The following is a 13,835-nucleotide window of genomic DNA, read 5'->3' as shown; positions in this document are numbered from 1 at the left end:
AGCACAGGTTCGCCTGATGAGCGAAACACTGTAATATTTTTAAATCATTTACAGTACCCACACAATATTGTCTGCATTTTTTTCCTTTCCCATAATATATTATCGTGTTTTTGTAAAACCCTTCAAGCCACATTGCGTAGGAATATTAATTTTCAGTGGTTTATTATAGAATATTCCTTAAATTACAACACGGTAAAGTATTTATTGCTGATTAAGGCATTTGTATTACTAAAAAGTAAATTTACGCGAAAATGAGTTGTTTCGTTATTTCGAGAAAACCGTACATGAAATTACTTAACCCTCAAATATCTTAAAATATTTATAAATAGATTTGTAATGTTTAACGTCAAAATTTTGTAAAACAAATATTCACTTTCATTAAAAGTTCAAGGCTTTTAATTAGTTTTATAAATCCATAAAAATTCGTTTTTATTGTCTCCTTAAAAATGTTGATGGCTTGAAGGGTTTTTTACTAAACCACAAACGTTATAATTTTCTTTAACCCACCCACGATAATACTTCCTTCAAAACACGTAGGACGCCTTCTAGTTCTCTAAGTGAGGTATTCGCGAAACAATATATAATATTGAAATTGGTGAACAGTATACATCATTGTTCTTCTGCTTTTTACATTTTACAAGATTAATTAGATTAACATTGTAATTGAATTAATATAACTCCAAACTAAATAGAAATCAACATTTAAAATCTATCGCCAGATTGATTCTGAGAATGTAATGGAAATAAGAATGTGAATCCAAATCGTTCTAGCCAGAGACACAACATATGCGTGTACACAGTGCCTCACTGCAAAACTAGGCTAGCCCAAAGACACATTAAATATATTTGCCCAAAATTGTTTAATTCCTTGCCGAGTTCCATCAATATGTGCCAAAACCTAAACTCGTATAAAATAAATGTCAAAAGCTGGGTAAAAAAGTATTTGGAAGTGAGAGATTTTTTTCTATAAATTATACTACGAATATACCTATATATGATAATATGTTACCTAAATCTAAATTTAAAAAAAAAGTCTAACGTCTTTTTAAACTTTTTTTTTATTAAATACTCAAAAATAACTATATGTACTCTATATTTTTTTTTCTTTATTCATATTTCTTTTTTCATTTAAACCATAGATTATTTAACCACCACTGTTTTGAATACTCGTACATACCTTATAATGCCCACGCACAGGCTTCGCCTTTGTGGGATTTTTTTGTTACTGCCTTATATTTTGTATCATTTATATATGTATCTGTATGTATCAAAAAAATTGCCAATAAAAAAAAATAAAAAAAATTAAAATAAAAAAAGAATAAATATTTAAACTAAACTAATTGTTCAAATAATGTGTAAATAATATTATGTGAAAGTTGTGAGGCAAGAAGAAGTGGAGACGTGAAGTACTCGTAGAAGGGAAATTGAAAGGATATAAATTATTTTGTAAAAGAATATTCATACTATCCATCTTGAAATCGTCATTATCGTCACCCTATGATTGTGGCTGATTAGCCAGCACTGGTAGTGTGTAATACTTATTTAGTCAGTAGAATGTTATTGTTGCCAACTTTTAACATACTCTCAACTGTAAGTTTAGTTTGAATAATTGTAGTCTTAATTTATGTAATAATCGCCCTTGTGTGAGATCACCATTCAGAATTGAAATGTTGCTTTAATTGTCTTTGGCCGTGTTTAGTGACCAGATCTGAATAGCCAGGTACTCCCCAGCTTCCTCTACCGCATCTCCTTCTCCTCCCCACTACCGTCAGTCTCACAATATACTCCGATTAGGGATGCCGGACGGTTGGGAGCAGTTGCGACTCGCGGGTTGACGTTATATAACGCATTCTTTGATTTCCGATACATTATATCCACAGTATACACATAGTATCTGGTGTACATTGCAGATTAGTTTCAAAGGAATTTCCGAGCCGCCTGGAGCCATAACTTACTGGTTATCCCGGCATTACCCGGCAACTATCCCGGCACTCCGGTAAATCCCGGCGCGTGTCCCGCCTATGTCGAATTGTTCAATGACCCGATTATTGGAAACAAAGCGGCGAATAGGTCAATCGCCCGCAACTCTGTCTTGCGGACTGTAGACCCGTCCGGGTCGGGGTGAGAGGTCGCCGCGACTCACTGGCAACCTGGGGACCTACAACAGACTACAGACCTACCCCTGCTTCATTATCTGCAATAATAATAAATGATAACGTGCGAATTAAGGTAGTTTAGAATAATCGAATGTTAATCAAGTTAACTTAAAGATAGCAGATCGGATATTACATTTAAATGTTTTAAATTTATATTTGATCATTATCATCAAAAGGTATATATTTTTGATTATGTTCATAACCGTTTAATGCAGAGAGATAAAAAAATTGAGGTTTATGTGTTAAGTAAATAAAAGTTTTTTTTTGTAATTTTTCCTTAAAAATAAAGTGTACCGTCATGATTTATTAATATTAATATAAAATAGTTACAATATTTTTATCATCGCCTCGCAGCATATTTAAGATAAACGAACAGTACAGCTTTTACTTTTCCATATTTTAAGGGCGGAGTATTTCCGCAAACAGTAAAAACTATTCTCATATTTTATTATTAGAAATAAATGAAAAAAATAAAAAATGTTATATTTAGATTTTGACTGCAAACATAAAAAATAAAATCAGATTGGCTCACTTTAAGTTCTTTCTCAATTTTTATGCAAAGCGTATTACATGTTTGAGAATGAAGTGTAAATTGTTTTCCTCCCTTCTCTTTTGCATATAATAAAACTGCAGAATTGAAGGAAACTTTGTTAACTTTAATTTGCCGTTTAATATTCCATAACCAAGCAAAAAATATAACAGTGGCCGCCGTAAGGTAACTCAAGAACCGTTTCCTTCCGGAAAAATGGAGAATAACTCACAAAGTTTGCATCTGAAAATCTTACTTAGTTTTGTGGACAGGGCCACCTCTCGTTCTATTTGGTAATGATCAATTTTAATGGGTTATATAAAAGTTTAATTTTACCATAAGAAAAAAAGAGAGAAAGGGACGCAACACACAATTTTTTCGCACATACTACTTGCTTCATCCTTATAAGTATTTAAGATTATGAGATTTTCAAATATTGTCAGGTTATTCTTAACCCGGGAATATTGGTCTTTATTTTTTAAAAAAGTTTAAAAAATCTTAACATCATATCAATTAAAAAACTCTCTTTAAAAACAATACCTAAATTTTGTGTAATTACAATACTATAATAATTTTGCATTTATAACAATATAAATGCATAACACAAGAAATAACAACAAACACGTTTATTAAACTCAGGGAAAAAAGCATATCAAATAAGCATCTAAAAGTACAACATTCGGGCAAAAAAACTTTATACACTATTGTACTGATCTCTATAACCCAGTCTCATTCAAAACTCAAAACAATATTTTAACAATTTAATTTATGGAGCTGATTAAAAAACATAGGGAGATCAGAAATTGAAAATAAACTGACAACAAATACAGACTGAAACCGAACACACCCAACTGCACTAAAAAACACTTCATAATATATTTATAATTACTTGATATTATCCATACCACAAAATTTTAATGTATAAATTAAATGCTCACCACGAGAGATCTCAACATTTATTATTATTGTTAAATCAGAAGTTGGCGTGGGTTAACCAGATAAAAAATATGTCTTGATATAATTTTAAAAACGACTAAAAGTACGGCATGTAACAAGTTGTTTACTGGAAAAAGAAAATCTTTTTGGTTGGAAAAATACTTATCTTAAAGTTTTTGCTCCAGAAAATCGTAAAAATCTAGCGAAAACAATCTTATCCGTACCAGCTTAACCATTTTTTTAAAACATTTCATTCTTATGAAATTTTGTAATGTATCCTTATAGTACAAAATCAATACAATATTATAACTAAGCAATATCTATAAAGTATCGGTTTTATCACGTAATATCAGAAAGAAAGTTCACGAATTGTAATAAAATTTGTAAATTTATCGGAAAAAGTTCATAATAGAGCAGGTACCAGCGGAAAAAGATTTCGCATCTTTCTCAAATAAACTTCGCTGAGATGACGAATAAAAGGTACCAACTTTGATCAAGATTAATTACGACAAGAAATTAACCAAGTAATTAATGGCGAGACAAAAGTGCCTTCTTTTGTGGCGGAGTGAAAACAAAAATAGATGAGCGGTTCATAAACGATAATTTTAAAACACCGAGAAATTAAATGAGAAACGTTTCACTTAAGTAGAATATTTCAGATGGATCCTTGTTTATCTCTAAGTTGAGTTGCCTAATGGATGCCGTCTTGCTAAGCTCGCTCTATTTTCATTTCCAGCGAAACTTAAAAATTAACGTTATACCCGCGAAACTTTTAAAAGTTTAATTCAAGAAGAGAAATATTATCATCGTTATGGCGCTCTCTCGGCTGGATTTCACCAGCTCTGGTAACAAATGCGCTTGAATGATGTATACTACGTTTGTCTGTTCCGCCGAGTGGACAGACTATACACGTTTTGCTCTCGTTAACCTTACTTCCCTAATAAAACCAATTATCATCTCTCTTATCTTTAACTTTACCATTCTTACGATAAGCATTTCATTACGTGGGTGGTTTTACTCGACAAAGAGAAATTTTCTTTATATAATATATAGTACCGATTTGTTCATAACATATAGATATATATGTAGATTTTTTTTTCAAATGTGTTTATTTGAACTTATTTCAATATTTTGGTAGCCACACAGAGAAAAATAAGTATTTCTGGTTTATTAAAATTATTTTTTATTGTTTATTGGTTAATTGACATCACCATAGTACATTCGTGTTTTACTGATAGTTCATTGGATAAACTGTCAATTCATTCTTTAAAACCTGCAGTCAGTTGCGTTAAAACGTTACGTAATTTGAAGTGATCTCTTATAAATTAGCCATTATATTATTATTTAAGATCAGTAGGTTTTCTCAGTATACGTGTCTGAAGAAAGTTTGAAAACAGCCATTGAGAAATTTATATTCTTTATTTGAAATTTAAAAAATTATATATAAAATAGATGGTTTATAATAATAATAATAAGAAGAATTTATTCCAGAATGTATGCAGGGGTGCAATGCAATAGGTACATTCTATATTTGAAATAATATACATAATTAGAGTTAGAACAATAATAATAATATAGAGGTGTTTCCGATAGGCACAAAAAAACAGAATTTAATTGAAAAAGATAAAATATAAACACAAAAATGAGTGTGAGCAGTCGTTTATGGAGGATATTTGCACATCTCCCGTCTCCAGAGGGCCGTCACAGGGGACTCCATCCAGGTAACCATGGCAGTGATGATTTTGTTACTTGATTGGCGTAGTCTGCACCATAAGCCTCCCATATGATGGCGGAGAAGCGCTTTGAAAGAGTGTACTCGTCCCTCCAGGAACATTTCCGTGGCCCTACAGTATCTCGGTAGGCGGAATAGTTGGCGATAAGCATTATTGTAAGCGACTTTTAGTTTATGCCATTGGGATGCAGTGTAATCCACCCACAGTTCTGAAGTGTACAGCGAAGTACAAAATGCGTTGAAAAGTATATTTTTGATGTTTGTACTGCAAAGGTGAAAAAACCTTGACAGCATACCTGCTCTAACGGATATCGCTCTTCTTTGCCTTTCCATTTCCTCGATGTCTTTCAGGTCGTCTGTGATAATATGTCCCAGGTATTTGACGCTACGAGTAACATCCATGTTCATTCCATCTAGCCATATTGAAGGTGCATTTCTTCGTTTTTGCATTTGAAAACCATAACTATCGACTTGAACGTATTATATACAAGGTTATGATTTTTTGCAAAATCTTCACATACCTATTTGGAGTAATTAGTGCGCTAAGTGACGGTGCTAGAAGAATCATATCATCTGCGTAATTAATATTGTTAATTATTGTAAATCATTACTTTTAATATTGGTAGTTATGTATCTAAGTACCTTCTTACATTATTATCTTATCATTTCATAGGAAATTTTGGTTTTGATTTATCAAATAAGAGAAAATCGTGTTTTTTTATCGGCATTAGTTCGTCTTTAGCAATAATTTTTACAAACTTCAAACCACAGAAACTCGGTGGAAATTTATTAAGTTTTCATTTTTAATGGAAATTTTTGCCAGATCAAAGCGTTCGGAAGTTTTGGTAGTTAAAAATAATTTACTAGGGGGTATCTGCTTCGATAGATACGCACATTTTAAATCACATTAACATCACGTCAAAGTCAGAATGTAAATGACCTTTAAATTAGAATCTCTAAAATGCTTTTCGAGAACTTTTGAATGAGTGAAAAGAGATTAGAGTTATATAAATTAGCCGAGGAGAATTTCCTATTTGAATTAAAAATGTATATGGCAGTGGCAAACCTTATTAAAATAAATGAAACTTGACTTTAATGTGAGGCTTGTATAACATTCATTTTAATAAACTGTACGAATAACTTTTTTAATGATAAACTAATTTTTATAAGACAAGGTTTTTTATGCATAGCTCAAAGGATAACTAATTGTTGATTGAAGTACTAGTACATATTGAATTATTCGGCGTGTTGGGAATTTTGTTCCACAGCACCTGACTGGACATCAGAAGGTGCGTGTTCAATTTCCGTCGGCGGCATTTATTTTTACTCTGGAGATATTTTCAATTTGTATGGATATTTCAAGCGACTAATTATTGCTTATAATAATTTGTTAAACTGTACGAAGAGTCTAGTTTTATGTTCAAATATTTTATGTTGATATTATGAATGGTTAATTTTTTTGTGGAATATAAATATATTTTTCTGTAAAAGTTCAGTAAAATGATTTTAAAATCCAACAATTAAATAACATAATAATTGATACATGTTGATAGTTTTTAAATACATTTAATTGAATTTCAGTTTTTTTTTGAGAATTAATGAATGGGAATCTTGGAAGCCAAAATTAACCGTTTTATTGAAATCCGATTGAGTTTTAACTCGGTAGGTAGGCTCTTTGTCGATGGCAATGCATTCTATTAACTTTTGGTGACAATCACATACAAGCATGAGTACATATACACATTTCTCTGAAATCGGATGACATCACAGAATAAAATAATGTCGGTCCTACCCAATCGGCATATGTTGTCGACTCAGATTTCTGGGTAGAAAGGCTTAATCCTCAGTCAAACCAACAAATAAAATTTAATGTTTTTGGTTTTGAGTTTTAAAATACATTTTAAAATAAATAAAAAAAAACTTTTTTTTTGTAATTTTTTTAAAATTAATAGGAGTGCTGAGTTTATTATATTCGTTGTATTAAAATGATGGCGCACAAGTCAATTTGCAACAAATATTGAAGAAGATATTAAATTAGATCACTGGACCTCCTAACAATGATGAAATATGTCCCTTCATATAGTATTATATTGCATTCCAGCAAATAATGTTTTCATCTGTGAAATCACAATACGTTCTGAAGGAATACGATTTTTCAATTCAATTCAATTTGCAGACGGCAAAGAGTGACGGGCAGTGAAATGAAGGCTTAACTTTAAATTGTTCACATTTCATTATTAATTTGAAGAAATTGATTAGTGTTTTGGAAACGATTCTCTTAGTAATTTTTAAATAAAAACCCCGTAAAAATTCAAAAGTTACAAAATTTCACAACGCCTTCTTTCATTGGATGGAACTCCAATAGTGATAAGGGAACAATAATTAATACGCCGACTCAAAGGAGCTACCGAAAATATTCTATGGAAATAACAAAACAAAATTTCTTGCTACCTTTGATGAAATATCTGAAAAGGTGAAACGGTATTCAACTCCAGAAAACCATTAAATATTCTCTATTAAACGGTTTTAAGAAATTGAATACGACCTCTCCGAAAAGAAAATTATATTTTCTGTCCCAAAAGTAGGTCGGATTTTTTTTGTTCTTTTAATAATCCAACCTTTGAAATAAATTAATATTTCCAAATTTTTGTTCTACGTTGGTTATCTTCAGGAAAAAACTTCAGTCTCTGCAGTCGGAACAACCTCTCTCATATTAGTCACACAATTTTGGAAGTCTTGAGTTGCGGAATGAACTTGTAGGTCGTCTTCCATAAATCTATATGCATTATCTGTTGCGTGACCTTTTATTTTATTTGGAAAACCAACAGTTATAATATTTTATAAAATGTAGCAGTATAAGTTATATAAAATACAATCAATAATAGGTTTCCACTGATGGATCTTAATTATTTAGTGAATATAAGAGAAAAAAGTTACATTGGCCTATGGGGATGGGATGGGATGGAGGAAGGGAGGGGTATGAAATGGACCTAGTCTATGTGATGAGTAACATGCTAATGTAAATGTTATTTTATGATTTTAGATTTAAACATGCGAGGTGTTGTGTTAAATAAGTCAAATGTGTTGTATGAATTGTTGAAAGTATGGAAAGCCCGGTGACATAATGTATTTTTATTGGAATTAGTATTACAATTAGGGATGTTTAGTATGTGGTTTTGTCTGGTTTGTCAACATTAGTCACACCATGTTTCCAATTTAATCTGTAATTTTGAACTTTGGATGCAGTTTTCAGGTTTATTGCCTAGAGATAACTTTATTGATTATCTTGGTGATTCAAGATAGGAACATGGAGAAAAATCTCAACAAGACAAAAAAATCAGGAACGAGAGGTACATAGGAAATTGGATATATCCAAGATAGCGGATAAGCGTTGGAACCTTTAGTAAGACTGTCTTTTAAAATTTAATTCTGAAAAAAAAAATTGTACCTCATGGCTATTATATTTAAAATTCGTTATGCATGTAAGATAATAAGAAGTGAGCCGATTACTTTATTTTGGCGTCAAGTTGATGCATATGTAACTATAATAAAATTAATTTATCATATCTGTGAACTGCGTCTAAAAGAGTCAATGTCAATTTTGAAAATTTCACGAGGCCTGTGTAGAAATTTTCTTTTTACCAAGTTTAGTATTAATTTTAAAAAAAGCGATTTTCTTGCCCCCAAAATATTAAAAACCCTCTCATGAAACCGAAAGGTTCTTTTAGAATTCTGAATATAACCCACTTTTGAGGCGATATACATAAAAAAACTGACATTAGTTCTTTTGGAAAGAAAGCAATAGAAATACAAACAGTAGAAATAGCGTAGAAGGTGATACCTCAGAAAGTGGTATCTCAATGACAACATTACAACCAACCAAAATATTAATATCAAGGATTTACTACTCTTGGTGGGTACTTAACCTAATGAACTAATTTTATTCTATGAATTGAATAGTAAATAATGCTTTGGCTTTGCTGTATGTTTTCCTTCAGAAAAGTACTTAGCATTTAATCTCCGAGTAGTTCGTAAATTTTTTGAATGGTGATTAATGAACCCTTCGCATCCATCATAAAAGTAGACCTTTTAGGAAAAAACTATAACTAACATTTTTTTTCTTCAATCTATTCAAAAAGTATGTAAGATTGTAAATCTACATTATCGAGGAGTAATTATTAATTTTTTTTTATTTTTAACTATCAGATAATAAATAACGACTAATTAACAAATTGTATATTTGACGATCTCAGTGTCAGTTTTTAGTGTGATCGGATAGCCAAAGAATAAATACGTATACACAAAAATAATTTGTGAGATACATTTTATTTTTGGCTGGTTCCGGAGTGAAAAATTCTCGAAATTCTTAATTCTGAAAAAAATCTGAACGGGGTAAGAATCAAAATCTTGTTTGATGTGGCTTTAGCTATGTTTTGTGACCAGAAGCTATCGCTGCACGCATTTAAGTGGCTGAGTAGCTATTAGCTAAATGTGATCCATCACGCGGTTTCCCATAGATATAGGCAGAAAGGACGGAACTCCAAACAACTTGGTCTGGGCATACACTCCTTGCTTCAATCACGTTCATACGTCATCTCGTATTACTATTATAATATTTTCTCTTGACATGGCCCGACTTAAGTATTTGGTTCACTTTACCGTGTCTTCTTCGGGCGTCCCCAACTTCTACCATTCACATTTCGTGACGTAATTTTCTTTCACTTCTTTCTTCGTTCATTCGCTCTACATGCCCAAACTATCTAAGCGTCCCTTTTGTAATCTCACTCATTACGCTTACGTCAGCCTTGCCTTCGTTACTGCCATACATCAGAGTAGGTACCAGCACTACATTTTAAATTAAGCTTAAAAGATAGATATTTGTAAAAAAAATGTTTTTGTTGATTCAAACTTCTCACCGCCAAAACAATTTTTATTTTCTTATCTTTCTTGAGTCAACGTTTTGGACATCTTTACAGTGTCCAACATCACTACTCATCATTGCACAACTCAAAGAACGGAGTTAAACAGAGAAACCACTAAGCTCTTTGCTCAAATATGAAAGTCAACCACAGAATAATTACAATGTACACCTCTGTACACGCCTATTTTTATTGATATATATATTTGTTTTTTTTTTTTTTTTCATTGGTATATTGTTATTTTATCTGTATAAACATTGTTATTATTATAATAAAACAAATAATATTATATAAACAGTGTAATTAAATAAATGTGGTTAGCTGGAAGAAATGGGGTCTACCCATAAGCTACACCTTTTGTAATTTTTATTTTACAATAAATAATTTTTGATTTTGATTTTGATTTTATGAAACCAAAGATTTCGACCGCAATTTGAGAAAAATGTGTGAAATTTTGTGAATTTTCATTCATTATTTTTTATATAAAATGACAAAAGTGAGGTAGCAGTAATTTTTATAACACACTTGTCTAATAAAACATGTGAGTTGAGCAATTTTTAAAACTACCTTTTTTGATTAATGATTTTAAAATTTATGTTATTTCTAAAAAAAAATTGAAAGCGTACTTTATCATCTTTCGCCGTTGTGACAGCATCTTTAAGAAATGAAACGAACAATATACCAGAAGGTTAAGAGGTTAAATGTTTGCTTACTTTGTGGCTTGATAGATTCTTCACCATTATAAAAACATGTACATTATCTACGATGAATAAATAACAAATATCTGATACGCTCTCAATCAGAAAGCGCATTGTCGTGTCTGGGCGTGTGGCACGCACGTCGATAAACAAAGTAAAGTCGAGCTTTAAGCACGGAATAATAAGAGCAGCTTCTAATAGGGTGGGCAGAATTAGCTCGTTATGTTTATTCCAGGGGATTAAATTACTGCTTTTGATGTTTAAGCATTAGAATCCTATTTATAACTTTGGAAACTTTAATTCAAATTAAATAATACCTTTTGCTGGAGTTCGAATAATTTATTATGTATTTCGGAAATATTAGCTTGGAGTTGTGATCAATCTTTTTGTTGGACTATGTAAACATTGAATCAATTTTATAAATCTGTTGAGTTTAATTGCAGGTAAAACAATCGTTTTTACGTGGTTATTAAATGATTTCAAAAAAATATTATTTTATTATAGTTATTTATTTTTAATAATATAGTTTCCACATTGCTATGGACATCTTTAAAATGGTCGATTATTTAAAATTATTATAATCAAAATATCAACAAAAAAAATCCACCACTTTTAACGAAACTTTATGAAAATACGTTAAAGCAGAAACACGCATAGCTTTTTGAATGTTGCGTTGTTATTTTAACATTATTTCATATCAAAGTATTCAACAATGTTCTTGAATTCTTGTAAATTTGCGTGGGATATTATAAATTCACGAGGAAAAGAACTGATTTTTGTTCAAACAAAAAAATATGTCAAAATAATGTCTTATCTATAAATGTATGTCTTAATTTTAAAAAATATGTTTGTTAAATCATGCATTTTTTAATATATTTATGCTTGTAAGATTATTAACAGACTTGATTTTGTGAGCTAATTTATGATTATTAAATAATATGTTTAATCTATCGGTAGTTAGTGCTTCATCACTAGTGTAAATATCGTGTATTTTAATGTTGTTGTTAGTTAAATTATTAGTAAATAAAATATTTAAAAATAAAACAATTTAATTAATTAGTTTACTGGGTAAAAATAATACGGCATCCTGAAATCATAATTTATCATCAAATGACCTGTGCACTTGGTAAATAAGAGTTGTCAATGCTCACCTAGCAATATATTGATGGTCATAACCAGCGCTGCAGCAGCCGCCATCGCGTTTCCGGTTCTCGGTGACTTCACCATCGTTGGGCTTTTGCGCGTTCCCCGATCACATCCCGCGCCAGCCACTTCCGCCGGATCCGGTTACACGCTCCACTCCAGGCACCACTGCAATAACCAATCAGCCAACAGACTCAGTACCTACCGACACCAATCACACAAAACCGGAACCAAATTTATTAAACGTCAAAGTTTTTTTTTCTGACAGAATATTTAAATTTTGTATACCCCGAGATATTGCGCTAATTTTATTACCTAAAAGTTTATAATAAATTTTTAATATTTATTTTGAAGGGAATCTTTGTATGACTGTTTGTATTTCACGTCACTTTTGTATCCAATGTTGTTTTTCTTCTCAATATGCCATATCGTGAAAAACAACCCTTATTACCACACGACGTGATAAGCTTTTATACAAATCTTCACTGTTTCTCACCTTCTTAGAGCGTTAGAGTCGATACTAATCATCGACACCCTCGCACATAAACCTGTCAACTTTAAAAAGCCTTAAAGCTCGCCACAATGGGGCCAACATGTGGATATGAAGGGCTTAACGCGCGGCACATAATATTATAACGATAATCGCGCTATTGTTTTCCTCAGTTAACAGTTAACACACCGAGCTTTTAAAAGCACCGCTCAGATCTCAATAATGACTGCGTCCCGATTCCGACCCTTGTCAGAGTTTAATATTTGTATAGCGAGATCCTTAACTTTGGCCGACTTTATTCCGACGCGTGTAGAGTGAAAGCTCTTTTGGCTCGACAACGAACACAACCGCTCGACTCGGCGGCCGCTTATAGACTGATGGAGACTGGCGGAGTTGATATCGTAACGGTCGCGGAAAAAGGTTGCCCTTTGTCGCGCTACGCGAAGCGTGTCGCCTCTACGACAGTTGGTATCATTAGGGTGTTTGGCTGACAGAGTTGCCTACTGACAGTAGCTATACAAGACTTATTGAATGTGTAAATTAACCTCAGTGTATTTATTTGCCCTGCAGGATGACCGCGGAATTAATTTCAACTCTACCTGATTCGCATAAAACTTCCCCGTTTTATATTGTCCGCTATAGTAGATATAGAATCTCAAAATGTATCCCGATTAACTTGTTGGATACTATATCGTTAATAAAGTATCGTAAAATGTATAATAGCAAGGGGTCAATGTACTTAATGTTAGCTGTGACAACGATTTGGATCAGTTGACTTATAATGTTTCCTAGAAAGGTTCAGTATAGATCGATTAAAATTTAACAATGTAATGATATTGATATTGCTATTACGTTCGGTAGATTTAATTCTACCTAATTTTTAAATGTTATTTAAAATAACATAATTTATGAATAAGTCATGAAATAAATTTGATAAAATTGTTGGTGTTTCATAATCAATATAGTTATATTTGTGTCATAAGTGCAATGTTGTAGAACTGGTATTATACGAGTATATTCGGGATCTTAAATAGACATACGCGATCTTCCACTTTATTTAAAATATATCATATTTACTTAGAAATTATTCATTTATGGAACAGGTACAGGGTTATCGTAAAAGGTGTCAAAAAAAGGCATTCTATTTATTTATACGCTTAAATATGCGGATAATTTTTTTTTATCTATTACTTTGACAATTTCAATGTGAGCTTCTCCTGTTGCACGGCAAA

General features: G+C 31.6%; 1 protein-coding gene across 2 annotated transcripts in view; it reads right to left on the bottom strand.

The window, feature by feature from the left end:
• LOC149423813 (uncharacterized) overlaps positions 1–12,957 on the bottom strand; it is a 319,628-nt gene extending 306,671 nt beyond the window's left edge. For both annotated transcript variants that reach the window (XM_089632134.1, XM_089632133.1), the window contains exon 1: positions 12,122–12,957. In XM_089632134.1, the coding sequence (XP_089488260.1) occupies positions 12,122–12,197 (76 nt within the window). In that variant the 5' untranslated portion in view covers positions 12,198–12,957. The remainder of the gene's footprint in view (positions 1–12,121) is intronic.
• Between the last annotated feature and the right edge of the window lie 878 nt (positions 12,958–13,835).

Source organism: Hesperophylax consimilis, chromosome 5 (genome assembly GCF_061612785.1).
Source record: "Hesperophylax consimilis isolate HC1 chromosome 5, BYU_Hcon_1.0, whole genome shotgun sequence".
Taxonomy (NCBI): Eukaryota; Metazoa; Arthropoda; class Insecta; order Trichoptera; family Limnephilidae; genus Hesperophylax; species Hesperophylax consimilis.
This window is presented reverse-complemented; position numbering and strand designations above follow the sequence as displayed.